Genomic DNA, 15,713 nt, shown 5'->3' with positions numbered 1-15,713 from the left:
AAAAGGGTGTGCACATGCAAGCATCCTTTCTCAGTTTTCAAAACTGACAAGCCTAGTATTTGTTACCAAACTTGTGAATTTTTTTTTGTTCCTGCTGTGGTGCTGCCGTCTGTCTTCCACATTTAAAAGTGGATTGAACACTTGAATATTTCATGTTATGTAAGTATGGTATTGAAAGTCTGACTGCTCTCTGCAGGAAAAACTTCAATTATGCATAGTGTGACCAGATTTATCACATTTACCATAACATATATACAGGGTGTCCTGTAAGTGCTAGCAGGGCCTTTATTTCATGAACCGTCCATTGTAGAGGTATGATTCCAATTTAAAAAATGCTCAAAAAGCATTGAAAAATTACCTTGTAGCAGTTTTAAGAGTGGAAATACAGCATGTAAGAAAATAGAAAATCTACATTTTTATATGTTCCCCTTGTTCTCTATTTTGCTACACCCTGTATTTTCACTTTCAAAACTGGTACAGAGCAATTTTTGAATGCCTGCTTAGCGTTTTTTAAACTGGAATCATACCTCTACAACAGGTGGTTGATGAGATAAAGGCTATGCTAGTTCTTACAGGACACCCTGTACATATCATCTCTCTTTAAAATAACAATACGAGTTAGGAAAGTTGAAACAAATCTTCCACAATCTGCAAAGACGACATCATTTCCTGGTGCTGCCAAAAAAATGGTGAGCATTCTGTCTGCTGATCCATAAGAGTTGGCACCTGTTCAAGGCGAGACAGTTATCCAAGATAGAAATCTTGAAACTAATTTATCTGGGTTTAGAAAACCAGCCACGACTAGATTATTGATGAAAGGAGTAGCTCCAGAAACACTGACGGACTGGGTGAGCTTTTGTTGGGAAGTTAGTGTCAAAGTGATTGTGGCCAAAAATATCAAACTAGAGGTCCGGGTATGGTCGTCAAGATCGATGATAGCAAATTTTCTAAATGGAAACAAAATCGTGGCACACATGTTAAAAGTGATTAGGTGTTTGGTGGTATTGAGTGAGACACCAATAGATGCTTTGTGAAAGTAGTGCCAAACCACAGCAGGGGAGTTGGCTGCTGGTGGTGGAGAAAGACATTGTTCCAGGAACTGCTATTTCTGAAAGCTGAAAATCATGTAATTGCCTCAAGGAGGAAATTTCCGGCACTTATGCATAGCGCCCGAGTGGCATAGTGGTAAGATGGTCGTCTGCAACTGTGAAGATTGCAGTCACGGTCCCAGGTTCAAACCCAGGGGAGCATAGATATTTTCAGAATGAGCTTGAAGCAACCACCAATACATGGCACCTTTGTTTCTAACCCAACCTACATCATAGGTAGAGATAGGCTTGGAAGTCTGGGGGGGGGGGGACAAGATGATGATGTCAGTTCAAATATACAGATATACGAATCGGTACATTAGATCAGTCGACTCCACCTTTGACGTCGACCGTATATCCGCCCATGAACTACATTAATGGCAGTAAATTGCAATATAGCCAGAGTTGGTGTTTGATGAAGCAACACTTATGCATGAACCATTCAGTGACTTTCAAGGAAGGCCCCAGAGACTGCTGATCACACGAATACTCTCAAGGGAATATGGCACTGCATCAAGAGAAAATTGTGTGGTCTGGGACAGTGCAATAGCCGCTTCGATTCTTATTTGAGCCGAGTTTATGTGGCACTATCAGCATAAGAACAACTCGCTCACCCCCCCCCATCAAAAGTCAGCAAATCCGAAACCCCCTTTCCCCCCTCCCGATGCTGACGTAATATTTGAATGACCCCTTATAGGTACAATTGGAAAATAAGGTAAATGGTTGTTACCTTGGTCAGTCGCCAGGACCCAGGGAGTTTGGCCAAAACACGATAACTTATATAGTGCTAATTTACAGGCCATTAACGTGGAAGTTGTGGGCTTCTGTGGGTGCTCAGAGCCCCAACTTCCATGCCAATGGCTTGTGGAGTCTTAACAACAATTGGGAGTTCATCCACTGGGAGCAAATTTGGAATTTTTTAAACTTTATCCAACAAAAAAAGCTAATTTAATTGCTTGCCCCAAGACACGTGCCCGATGAATGAAACAACGTGCGATCTTGCATGATGGTAAATACAATAATATAAAATCGACTTTGGCACACATGCTCCCTATAGATTATCACACAATATAATAACCAATAAAGAAATAAACTTGATTAAATTACAATGAAGGATATTCACACTAAACAAAGTGAGCTATACTTACTCCCAAACGTTTCCAATATAACACATCATCAGTAATTTCTTGTCCAACACGTGGATACTGATAAATTTCAATAGGTTTAAATTCCGCCATGTTGTTGTCGAAATTGATTACGTACGGTTTTGACCAGCTTGTTTTGAATCCACTCGAACAAGTATGACCATATTTCTCATAAATAAAACAGGAAGTGAAATTTCCTTAAATTTTTTGTGATTATTTCTCTATGAAGGAGAAGGAAAATACATTAATTTATTTAGTTTAATTAAATGAGCCTACTAAAAAGAATTCCTGTATTTTATTTAGTGTTGAATTTCTCTTTTAATTTTGATGGAGTCATTCAAAAAAATTAATTTTCATATTTGAAGCTCATTATTATTTCTATAAAATGGTTTATTTTTTCCTCTATTCCAATAAATTCGTCTAATTTGAAGTTTTTTTCGTGATGATTGACCACTAATTATTTTTTTCTCTCTCTTGAGATAACTGTTCCTGTTGTGCTCCTTCATTCTTTTTCCTGGAGCCTCCAGAACAGAACTGTTTACACCGCTTTTCAGTGACTAAGCAAAGTTTTGTCTGTGATTTCTTTTTTGAAATGGTAAGTAGAAACTTCTTTATTGTTTATTATCCTCCTCCTAGAAATTCAACGTGTTTTAACATTTTTATTGGATTTTAAAAGTATCATGTTCAATTTAGATCATAGTTATTAGACACTGTAGTTTCATGATTTAACATGACCGGGGAAACCATTGCAATCTGATCTATTTGACAGTGGATTTCTGAGCCGGTGAAGTAAGTCACTAACGTGTTATGGCGAGTAAAATACCTATTACATAAGAACGTTGAAAAGTTTAATTATATATACCTAGTAAAGAATTACAGGTATTTTAATAACCAGCGTTCCTGAGACAAGTGAGCTAGAATGAAGTGACTTCACTTGGTAGCCTTTTCTCGCTTAGGCCCAGTACGGTTTCAGGACGATTTGTCTGATGGGGACGAATTGTGTAAGTTCGTTGAATCATTCAGTATTTTAAGGGACAGGCAAATGTTCCCAAAATATTCAGCTCTTGGGAGAGGCAATCATTCCACCCCCCCCCCCGATCCTCTTGTGAGCGAAGGCAAACATGGTCAGCATATTCAGCTCTAAATGGAGTGAAGGCAGGGTGGGAACAGCTGTCGTATGGTCCGCCACTTGGCGATTATTTGGCGCCACACATGTCTGATGGCCCGACGAAGAGTCGCCAAGGCCGTCAGACACTACGGATGCCGAAAAAAAAAAAACGTGCAAAACATAGAAACTACCAAGCATAAAAATAGAAAAAAATATCAGTTAAAAAAATTACACCTGGCCCATTTTTTAATAATAGAAAGATCAGGGCATAAGGAATTCCGGGCATAAATATTCTATGTATTAAAACTAAAACCCGGACCCTTTTTTTTAAATAAACGGATCCGGGCATGAAAAATTCTGTAAGTTCATTTTAAATAATAAACCGATAAAACAGAAGGCATGGCAATGGATGAATAACTAATAAATACAACGAAATAATAAAACGGTATGATACAACCTGAGCAGTAGATAATAATCCAAATGATGTAAGCTACAGAAGGGAGGAATAATAATCAGAGAGAGAGAGAGACGTGCTGGAAATAGAACAACGGCTGTTTAGAATTTTTGAAAAAACGCGGTGAACAAAAGAAAAATCCTGTTTGCAGGGGTGGTAACTCTGCGCCAAAACTAATATCTTGCGCCATCCTGCTCCAATAGCGTATTTTCGTATTTTTCTGCGCAAAATAGCGAATTTTGCTTCAGTATACCCGGAATTTCGGAAAGGACGAAAAAATTTTTTTGCTCCAGCTAGCTACGAAACGATTCTTTCCGAGAAGAGCGTGTTTTATTCCACTATATCTAAACTACCGCCTTAAATTATCGGCCCCTCATCGGGCTTTCCATTGTGAAACCCCGATATTATCTGCGATCGTCGAACTGAAGATGGTTTGCAATGTCTTTCAGCGTCAAAGTGCAAATGCGAGTGTTTCCGTTTAAAAAAAAAAGTCGCCACTGGAAGCAACAGAAATTACTGTAGTCGATCGTTATTGTGTTAAATCCCGATGTTTCGTGAAAAAAAATTTCATTCCGGGAGTAAAAAGCGCATGTCCGCCGAATTACGAATGTTAGTTTAGAAACTTTGGCGAATAACGAGCGTTAAATCGTCAATATCGCCAAATAACGAGTGTCAGATCGCCAATCTCGCCAGATAATGAGTGCTGAATCGCCAAACATCGTGTTGATTCTTTCGAAATTCTCTCCCATTTTGCAACAAAATGTTTTCAAGTATAAAAAAATTGAAAACTTATAAAAATGTTTTAGCTCATTTGAAGTGCTGCTGTACAAGGCAGCAAATAGTGCCCTCAGTAAGCAAAAATCATCTTAAATAGGTGGGTGCAAAAAATTTTATGACCGCTGCTCTTTCAAACAAGGTGTCAAAAGCCTAAAACACCAAAAACAAAAATCAAGCTGACGAAAAGATGTTTGATATCAAAAGACAGTGCAGTTTTATTTTGAAAAGGGTTGAGGGTTAACGAAAATATTCTTGTTAATTTCACTGTTCCAATTTATAAATATCTGCTCCGAATCCCATATTTGCTGCTCCAAAACTGCTCTGAATCCCATATTTGCTGCTCCAAAACTGCTCCGAATCCTGAATTTTGCTGCTCCAAATCCTGAATCTTGCTGCTCCAAAGTGGACTTAGTCACTTCCCACCCCTGTGTTTGGTGAAGCCAGCGCCATCTAGTATCACCCAACGAAACCGGAAAAGTGTTAAAAAATATGGCAACCCAGAGAAGCATTATGACGGTCTTGGCGACTTATCGCGAGAAAAAAGTTGCCAAAGTCGTGGCGGACCATACTGCATCTGTTCCCATACAGATTCAAATGAAGCCAAAGCAGATATCTTCAGCTGCAAATGAAGCGAAGGCAGACATCTAAAGTGGGGTTTTCCTGGGAGCAAATGCTTTTCACCACATGAACCAAATAGGGCCGCTGTGGTGGTCGAGTGGTCATAGTGACGAATCGCGTCGCGAGGTTCCGGGTTTGAACCCTACCGTCATTGTAGTGGTGGTTGGCTGAAGTTGGTTTTCTGTGGTTCCCAACTTCAAGGCGTGAATGCGAGCCAATCTCCCTTTTAAAAAGTCTCCAAAGCCATTTCATTTCGCTTTGGCAGAAATGTTCAACTTTATCATACTTTGTATTTGAGTGTTTCTTTGCATGTTGAGTCAGCTGTTTTGTCATCTGCATAGGGACGTACAAAACTTGGGAAGAAAAGAAAACACAACCAAAATGAAAAGGAGATGGGGTAGAATGTGGTGTGGACTCCTGAGGCAGTCGGCAAATCATGCCTGGCTTTGAGTGCTGGTGAAAGGTGTGTTGCATTCTATAGAACACCCATACTGTCTCCTGTTTGTGAGTGGAGGGCATGTTGTCCTTAGCGATTAACATTTCGTGCCACACAGAAAACCTGCTTCTGGGAAAACCCAGCTTTATCTGCGAATCGAGCATGTACAAGCATCTCCAGATTGGAATGAAGCCGATGTAGGTATTTTCAGTTGCGAATGGAGCAGAGGCAGGCATCTTTGATTTAAATTAAGCCAAGGCAATTATCTTCAGATTTGAATGGAGTGAAGACAAGCAGATCGAGTGCGTGTCGGAGAAATGACTTCATGAGTGTCATCTTATATTTTACAGGACAGACAAATTTGACCCATATTATTCGGGCTCTTGGGAGGGGAGAATCACCCCCGTCCCCTTTAGATCCACACTTGACCGAGACAAACAGTGTACATTTGCCAGGGTCTTGGAAATTATTCATTATATTAATTTTTTCATCTTGGATGGTGTTTTTACTACTGAACATTGTGTTGGACTAGAATAACCAAGACGGGGAAGGTGCATCCCACCCATGATGGGGAGGATGGACCTTTATCATATTCTTTCGATTATGTTTTTTGGGCTTAAATATTTCAAATGCGTATTAGGCGAGCATAGTACACCTCTGAGGTATTACCTCAGTACTTTTAAATTTCATGTTTGATTTCCCACATGTGTTCTGCAATGGCTGACCTTTCCTTTCTTCCCAGGCAGCAGCTTTTTCAGTGTTCCTTGACTCTCATAACAGAAATATTCGCGTGCAAAGATGTACATCTGGACAACAAAAGAATTACTGTTATGGGAGTTAAGGAACAGAGAAGCTACCGCCTGGGGAAAATAAAAAGGTGAGTCATTGCAAAACATGTGGAAAACCAGACATGAAGTTATATTTGAAAATACTGAGGTAATATAATCCAAAGTGCACTACTATGCTCAACTTCACAGAGAAGTGATTGAAATATTCAAGCGCAATAACATAAATTGAAAGTGGGAGACGATGAAGGTGTATCCCACATGAGTTCCATTACTTCAGTGGCACAGAGGGACGACATGTGCCGCTGACGAAAAACAAAGAGAAAATTACCCAAACACACAGCCAATCAGGGCATTACACATTCACTCAAACCAGCCAATACAGCTTTTCTGCAGCTGATCAAGCCTGAGAACTTTATATAAAGGACAACTTGACGACACTAGATTTACGATGCCTTTCTCGCTTGTCTCAGAAACCTATGTGTGTTTAACTCAGAAGATGTTTACCACAAATGTGGGCGAAACATCAGGATGAAAAATGCTGTAGACACGTGGCCTAACCCGGGAACTGTTTGTGACACTATACATGCATTTTTTAATTGTTAAATTACTCATTCATGTAGAAAAATATTACTAATAAGCCTATATAACTTGTTTATAATATACCACTTTTATGAACTTGATTTAATATTTGAATATATTTCCATTATAGGCTCGAAGATATGATTCTAGGACTACAATATTTTCGCCGGAGGGTGAGTACCAAGGAAAAAATCTTACATCTGTTGGATTTTTTTAATTGTTTTACTATTGTACTTTTTCGCCACTAGTTTAGTTTTTTTTTCTTTTAACATTGAACAATTGACATTTATTTTTCCATCTTGCATGAAAAATCTTGATCACTGATTAGAATTAAAGTCAGTGTGATGCAAGAATTCTCAGTTCTTCTGGCGCTCGAGTAACCACTGACTTCACATCATTGAAGATGTTGATATTATCCCGAACTGTCTCACTAAAGAATATTGAATCTTGCTTTTTTGTTTTTCTTTCCCTTACCTCATCAGGCCGGCTTTACCAAGTCGAATATGCCATGGAAGCTATTGGGCATGCTGGAACCTGCTTAGGTATCCTAGCATCAGATGGCATTGTGTTGGCTGCTGAAAGACGAAACACTAATAAATTATTGGATGAAGTCTTCAGTGCTGAGAAGATATACAAAATCCATGAGTAAGATGCATTCTTTTTGTTGAAAGTTTCATAATATGAATTAAAGGTAGTGTGTCCAACGATGTCTGAAATCAGGTATCGTCTTCGTGCCTCAAGGGAAGCAATGGTTTTTATGGCTCTCAATACCATAAGGCCATAGAATAATTACAGGATATGAAGATACATCTAGCAGACAACAGGGAACTTTCAAATATTTTGAAATGGGTAGCAGAGGAAGGTGTCAAATAAACAAAAAACAAACAAAAGAGGTGAATAGAAAAGGGATAGTTTTACAGCTAAACGTACTGAACCTATTAGACATTCCCCCAAAATTTTTTTATCCCCACCAAGTGTGTTTTCTTTATATTTTAATTACAGGAGCCTGGCATTTGTTTACTCCAGCAAGCAGTGTCCTGAAGCATTTTGCAGTTAGTGTCGAACAAAGACATTTTTTTTACCTTTCTCTACCTTGCATAACGACGCATGTATGGTTGGGCCTCTCCTTATTGGTATTAGTAAATGTATGTGAATACGCATATGAACATATTGATCCAAGAAGTTGTGACACATAATGACTATTGCTTTTGATAGTAAAATCATGAGTGTTGAACATGGTAATGCAAAGCATGACAAAAGAATTAGAAACATGCTATAGCCATGTTGACTGAACTTGTCCTTTCAAAGCATGTCCATGAACTTCTCTATTCTTTTAGTAGATGAATTTTTAGTCACAATCTTTCTATTTCTGTTCATAAAAAACAAAAACACTGTAATATTAAAGGGTATAAATTTTACAAAATGTATAATGCTAGTAATTTCCATGAGCGTTTTAAATGATTTTTAAGATGCTCTTCAAGTTTGTCTTGGAACCATTTGCAGAAGAACCTTGATTTACTGAATCCTTAGGAGAAATGTAGCTTTTAAAACATACCTCCATCCTAATATGTGTACATTCATCCGTCTTAACTAAATCCTGAAACTTTTCTCCAACTCCCATCTCGTCTGTAATCATCACAAAATTTGTTAATCGCGACAGTTCCCAATTGTCCGGAGAAAATATGTTGTAAAAATTTTGTAAGTTGTATTTTTTTTTTTTTTTTTTTTTTGATACAAAATAAAGTGTTCCAGACTCTGCCACGATGTTGGGCTGGAAGAGATCTCGGCAATGGGATAAGTCCAGTGGCAAAGTTCTGGCATTCATTCATTCAGGGGAAATGTATGTGTAAAGGTCTATTCACACACACACGTTTGTCAAGGCTAGTCTCGTGTCAATTCAAAAAAATATTCTTTCCTCCACTGCTAATAAGTGTAGTAGAGGGAAGAATATATTTTTTTCCACCTGACACGAAACGGAGACAAGCTGTGACAGATGTGTGTGGGAATAGATTTTAAAGAAGGCTCCACACTAATTGAATCCTTTCACAGGGAGATATTTTCCCGAAACCCATAGAAAACAATGTAAACAGATGGTCTCACTATGGGGACACCATACTGGAAAGGGTTAAGTAGTAGCAGTCAGTGTGACATGAAAATCTACCTAATGCAGGGGTTCTAAACTGTGCGCTGCCAACCTTTGTCTGGAGATGTCGTGGAGAAGCAGTTTTTTGAAGCATTCATTTGTTAAACTGCTCTGGAGAGCTACGGAAAGCATTGATTATTGAAAGGGGGGCCCCCCCACAGATGAAAAATTTTGATAACCTCTGGGCCTAATGTATGAGCATCAGACTTGTGTCATGCTACCCGAATCATATATTAGGGGAAAGCTGCAACACTGCAGTCGCAACTAGTTTGCACACTGGGAAAAAAGGTGGAGGAAAAAAAAGCTAGACATGTTCCTTTACTAACTTGAACCTGGTGGGCCAGAGTTGCGCTCAGTTTAGTATGGATTAATGTATTGGCTAAAAACTATTTCTCAAGCCCAAGATTTCCCGTTCAATAAGTTTTTAATAAATTTTTTTAAAATTAAATAAGCAGGACCCGCTGTATATATCAGTTACTATGAATGATTTCCTTGTATATTAGTCTCAGCTCTACACCAATTAAAGTTATACTTGAACTGGTCAACCATGTGCCTAATTTGAAAGAGACTCATTTAATCAAGGTCCTACATGTATAATAAAGCACCAATTGTCCTCCTCCAAACTGCAAATCTCTGTGCTATTTTTTCCTTGACGAACTGCCTTATGGCTAGGATTTTGAACCATTTTGAAACTGAAAATTTTGTTTTTGAGAGTAATTTTGTGAATTTTGAGTTGATACCAGCCAGGTGGAGGAAGAATATAATTTTGTCTAAAGACCCTTGACACTGTAGAGAGGCGCTTTCTTTTTTGCAACTTCAGATAGTCTACATGAAAAAAAATTCAGTGCAGTTTTTGTTACATAAATGAATATTTTGTTTCTATCATAAACTTCTCGGTTTTGTGACGACACGTTTGATAAAGCTGTGAGTTTGTAGAATTTATTTTTTTTTATTGGCTAAATGTTTGTCTGATTTATAGTGATTTGGCCTGCAGTGTTGCTGGTATAACATCTGATGCGAACGTCCTCACAAATGAACTGAGACAGATTGCTCAGAGGTATGATATGCTTAATTTTTTTAAATTTATACAGCATCTTTTAAGCACAGTCATATGCATCAAACCTGCTTGCAATAGACATGAATAGGTCTATAACAAAAAATTTTATGCATGATTCTTGGATTTGTTATTGCATGCTTTATGTTATTTGGATTTGCTCTATGACAATTATTTTTCACAAATACCCATATAACTGGTTTTCGTTTCTGATTGCTGTCTTCAAATATCTTTGCTGCAACGCATTGTTAAAAATGCTTATCCCCTTTTTTTCCAAATAGGTATCTGCTTCAGTACAACGAATCTATACCTTGTGAACGCTTGGTCAGCTGGCTGTGTGACTTGAAGCAGGCATATACTCAGTTTGGAGGTAAGCTTGATATGCTCTCAAGATTAATTGCACTTGGCCATAAGTAGAATTTAACATTTAGAAGCTAATAAATTCTTCGTCGATTAAAGAAGAACTATTGAAATCAGAGCATCTTCATCTTTGCAAGTTCATGATGGTTCCTCAATAATAGTGATTGGCATCTTGTGTACACAGGTTTTTCTAAGGGGTGAAGGTTTTTTTTCATTATTTTGTTTTGTTCCTGAAAGTTTTTTTTAATGCAAAAAACTCAGCTTTGCAGAGGAGGGTGAACCCTAATCTAGTGTTTCTCAACCTCCGGGCCGTGAATAGCTCACAATTCATTTACACCCATTAGGCGTGTATATGACCGGCCCTCCCACTTACATAAAAGAAATCAACTAGACTGCAGGCTTTCAAAGGTTGAGAACCACTACCCTAATCAATTGAAGGAGTGTGCTTAGCTGAAATTTTGGCCCGTTTTCTGGACCCTTCACAAAATACAAATAAACCAAACCATAGATTCAAAATTTCATTTTTTTTACTAAATTAGTGAGATTTTTTTATTTTTCACAAAATTATGGTTCTTTTTCACAAATACAATGTTTTCACAAAAAACAGGACCCTATAAAAAAAAGTTTGATCAGACCCCGGAATTGATAATTAGGAGTCTGCTGTATATGCAATGATACTGTTTCCTCCCAAGAAATCTGTGACATGTCCAAGAAAATAACTAAAGTTAGTTATAAACATACCATGCCAGAACCGGGATTCAATCTTTTAACCATTTTTTATACTGAATGATCGTAAGACGACTGTTTTGTGCATTAAATTTTGTTGTTGAAATATATATTTCAAACTTATTGCCATTTGCTTACATAGTCTTGATTTCATTACCTAGGCAAACGTCCCTTTGGAGTTTCGATCCTGTATATTGGATGGGACAAGCATTATGGATTCCAATTGTACCAATCCGATCCGAGTGGTAACTACAGTGGATGGAAAGCTACCTGTATTGGAAATAACAGTGCTGTAAGCAGTATTTTCCTATCTTAGCATTTTGTAAACTATTTCAATGGAATTGTTCAGCCGTTGAGATACTTTGAATGAAATTTTTCTCTCTACATATTTTTTTTAGTCTTTTAACGATTTACTATTGTAAATGAAATGCAATCAAACCTACAGTTCACGTCACCACCCATTAAAAAAAAAATTTGGCATTATATCACATTGGAGCGAAAATGTAATCCTTATAAGGAAAGTTTCTTCACAGAAAATTTCTTGAGCTGGCTTTTACTATACAGGGTACATGGGAAAGTCCCTATTCTGGAATAACTGTAGAACCGTTGATTCTATAAGCATACTTCCAAGTGGAAAAGTATACAAATAACGTGTAGACTTCAGATATGTCATTTATATTGCAAGGAGTTGTAAAGTTATAATTTAAAAAAATCAACTTTTTATTTCATTGATCTTAAAGACCCAATTAGAAAGTTGTTGCCCTGTCTTTCCTGAGGCTAAAAAAAATCCATATTTGTAAGAGCCATATTAGCCTAGATATTTGCATTTGAAAATCTGTGAAATTGAAGGAAATAATTTTTCAAACTAATGGACAAACTCATCTTGCGCTTCATATTCCCACCTACCACAGCTTTTAGAAAAAAAATTTCAACGATCTGCTCCCCCCTATAGATAAAATGAATACCTTTCATATGTTATTCGATGGGATGTCCCATCTTTTTTTTTTTGCTCTTGTAAAATTGAAAATTTTTGGATGAGGTTTTCATTATAAGGTGACGATGTGCTTTACTTTGCAAATATTCACTGTATTTGAGTAATTTTTAAATTCAAATACAGTGAAACCAGTCTCAAACAGAATCAAATTTTAGTGTTTAATGATTAGTGTGCTTTGAACTGCACCTTTAATAAAACATAGTATTTCAGTCTCTTGACGTTCTGTTTTATATATGTTTCACTGTACCCCCGTATGGCGTATGACATACGCCGGGTTGGGGTAAGTAACTAATGTTTCACTGTATCTGAGCAAATATTGCATTTAGAGGCATGGATTTTTTTTTTTTTTTTTTTTTGCCTGAGGAGAGAAACTGCAACAACTTTATAATTGAATTTTTTAGAACAGTGACCGAATGAAAAGTTAGTTTTTTTTTTAATTTTAATAACTGAATGATGTATTAGGTCTGTACATTGTTTGAATACTTTTTATAACTTGAAACATGCTTCAAAGAGCAATGAGTTATTCCAGGATTAAGGGACTTTCCTGTGCACTCTGTACTTTGAGATAGATGTTAAACAGTCTCTTGTACTTTTTAATTAGATGTGCGATCGGGGCCAGCGAAATATACCTTCTAGGTGACGTGTACATTAGGGTGGATTGAAAAATGGAAATGTGTATAAAAGAAGCAGCTTGGGGTGCAAAAGTTATCTTTTAAGCATACTAGTATAAATGCAAAATTTTTTCAACTTCAATTAATTTCTTCCGGTGCTCCAAGACACTTAAATATTTGCCAAAAATCAATTTTTATGTAAATTTTGAATAAAAAATAAATTAAATAATCGATTTCACAGGGAAAATAGTATTGGCAGAGAATGAAAAATCGTTTATTATTAAATGTATAAAATTATTTAGCATAGTAAAAGTTGGAAGGAATGGTGAAAATATATATTCATACTATACACAAGCAGTTGATAGATGCATTCGCCTAATGTCTAAGGCGTCAGAAAGTTTGTGTGGAGAAGAGACACAGCTTCATATTGAATAGGATAAAATCAAGAATCCATATCAAACATTTTTAATACCAAAAAAGCATTACAACATTTAGAAATATGTGAATCTTCAAATTAATAAATGTAAAAAAGCCGTTAATATAAGTTCAATTTTTATAAAATTTATGATTTATTGCTTTGATTTTTAAATTTTTATTTCACATATTATAAAATTATGATTTATAAATTTATACTTTAATACTCTGCAAAATTTATAAACATTTTTCATTAATTTACAATTTTTAATACATTTTTAGAAAAGTGTAAATTTTTAACTATTTTTGGGACGCTTGGGGCATCGGAAGATATGAATGGATTTCATTAAAAAAAATTATGCAAACTAATACACCCAAGACAACTTTGCCACCCCCCATGCCAAAAGTAGTTTCGAAAAAAAAATGTTTCCTATACTTTTTGATTCACCCTTGTGTACATATAACAGTGTTGAAATAGTCCTTATTGGTACACGTTGATTTACTTCCCAGTGTTTCACCAATGAGAGTGGTTGGTATTATCAGGAGGTTTTTCAGTTGCATTACTGAATATTCTGAGTTGTAAGATGAATCCTATGGGTATATCCTGATCTAGATTGGCAATGAGTTCTTTTTCTGTAATGTCACTCGATCATTTTATTTGTGTATGTGTGCAAAATGTTTTCAATGCTTCTGAAGAGTAATATTGTTTTATCTATTAAATACTCAATTAACTTATAAATTTGTAGGCTGCAGTGTCCATGCTGAAACAAGAGTATAAGGAAGGGGAAACAACTTTGGCTGATGCTTTAGCTTTGGCAGTGAAGGTCCTTAGCAAGACTCTGGATGCTACGAAGCTAACGGCAGACAAGCGTAAGTCAAAATTTGTCTTACAGTTTCAATCTAGTAACTTTCTGGGAGGAAATTGAACACAGAGAAAGCCGGAATTACACTAGTTTTATGTAATTTGAGGTGTTCATTAGTTTTGTGTTCTCAAATTTTTCGCTGAATAAAATAGGAAAATGTGTGGTAATCTAAAATAACACTTTTTTTTTTACTATGTTTATTAGTGGAGATGGCAACATTGACAAGGGTCAATGATAAGACAAAGATCAGGGTGTTACAGGCTGATGATGTTGAAAAACTGATCAAAGAATACGAGGAGCAAGAAGCGAAGAACGAGGCTGCTAAGAAAGAAAAAGAACGGGAGAAGGCTAAGAGTTAACTTTTGTTATGTTCGTTTTCTATATACTGTTTATTTTAAAACATGTACTTTTTTTTTTCTCAAACAATCACCATGCTATTAAACAAAAGTTTTGCTGATAGATGGGAGTTTTTGCTGTGTTGGCGACCATGTTATTTAATTCTGCCAATAATGATGTAAAGGTGGTGTATATGAAGTAAATTTGTAATGTGAATCTTTATAATCTTTAATTCATCATAAATCAAAACCAAATTTGCTTCATTACGATTAAAAATGTTTTGTCATTGGTGAATATAAACTGAAAGGACTGAAATTACACAGGGTATTTCTTGTGAGTCTTAATCCAGTGTTTATCTCATCAACCATTCATTGTAGAGGTATGATTCTAATTTAAAAAATGCTCAAAATATATGTTCAAAAATCACTATGTACCAATTTTGAGAGTGAAAATACAGTGTATTAAAATCAAAATTTTTATATGGTCCTCCTGTCTTTCTAACTTCCAATTAGAAAGTTGTTGCCCTGTCTCCCAAGGGCAAAAAAAATATGTCAATTTAGGTTATCCTGCAACATTTGCTGAGATATTTGAATTCAAAACAGAAACATTTGAAAAAAAATATGGGAAGAAGAGCATAAATGCGGGACAGGAGTGTTGTTTGAGGTGTTCTTTCGCAACTTTTCTCTCATTTTCGAATTCAATTATCTCTATGAATATTACAATTTAACATGTAAATTTTTGTTGGCCTCAGGAGAGTCGCAAACCGGAACTTGCTAATTGGTAGTTACAGTAGGGTAACCAGATTCAAAAACAGAAAGGATGGCTACACGCACTCTCTTCATGGCGTCACTTTTCCAAATTTTTACAATGGATTTTGCCACAAGGCACCAGCGTCAAGTTTGTTTGAATCCTGTTTTCTTAGTTTCTGGATGGAACCAGAATTTTACCTGGATCCTTACCAAAGAATGTTTAGAGGTGTCGCGAGTTCGATACCCAGTTCGTCCTTGTCAGAAAACTTTCCTGACACAGGGGTACAACAAAAAACGGCGACTTGACCACAGCAAAAATCTGCTACCGCAGGGAGTTCCCCCCATCGAGGGGGTTAGAGCACCACCCTCTCGATGAGTATAAAAAACAAGCCTGCTATTCGGAATCTGCAATAAATTGTAGGTCCCAGTCTAATTAGCCCTCGTGTGCAGAAAATGATCAATGATTCTAG

At 36.6% G+C, this 15,713-nt stretch overlaps 2 protein-coding genes across 2 annotated transcripts in view; one reads left to right on the top strand and one right to left on the bottom strand.

The window, feature by feature from the left end:
• LOC149071622 (U3 small nucleolar RNA-associated protein 15 homolog) overlaps nt 1-2,351 on the bottom strand; it is a 30,634-nt gene extending 28,283 nt beyond the window's left edge. Inside the window, exon 1 of the mRNA XM_089247722.1 lies at nt 2,237-2,351. Within this exon, the coding sequence (XP_089103848.1) occupies nt 2,237-2,326 (90 nt within the window). The 5' untranslated portion in view covers nt 2,327-2,351. The remainder of the gene's footprint in view (nt 1-2,236) is intronic.
• Nucleotides 2,352-2,743: 392 nt separating this feature from the next.
• Nucleotides 2,744-14,617, top strand: Prosalpha3 (proteasome alpha3 subunit). The gene is made up of 8 exons (XM_089247810.1): nt 2,744-2,828; nt 7,124-7,166; nt 7,476-7,638; nt 10,116-10,193; nt 10,472-10,560; nt 11,438-11,568; nt 14,042-14,165; nt 14,363-14,617. Exons 1-8 carry the CDS (start codon nt 2,826-2,828, stop codon nt 14,515-14,517), a joined length of 786 nt encoding a protein of 261 aa, XP_089103936.1. The 5' UTR covers nt 2,744-2,825; the 3' UTR covers nt 14,518-14,617.
• Nucleotides 14,618-15,713: the final 1,096 nt, after the last annotated feature.

Source organism: Pholcus phalangioides, unplaced genomic scaffold, assembly GCF_987345545.1.
Source record: "Pholcus phalangioides strain wild (caught in Gottingen) unplaced genomic scaffold, Ppha-v1.0 ptg000018l_1, whole genome shotgun sequence".
In the NCBI taxonomy this organism is placed as follows: domain Eukaryota; kingdom Metazoa; phylum Arthropoda; class Arachnida; order Araneae; family Pholcidae; genus Pholcus; species Pholcus phalangioides.
This window is presented reverse-complemented; position numbering and strand designations above follow the sequence as displayed.

Bases quoted from the DNA above. Each gene is read 5' to 3' on its own strand.
- Prosalpha3 (XM_089247810.1), top strand. The intron at 10,561-11,437 runs GTAAGCTTGATA...TTCATTACCTAG, and splicing joins GGCATATACTCAGTTTGGAG to GCAAACGTCCCTTTGGAGTT. The intron at 11,569-14,041 runs GTAAGCAGTATT...ATAAATTTGTAG, and splicing joins GTATTGGAAATAACAGTGCT to GCTGCAGTGTCCATGCTGAA.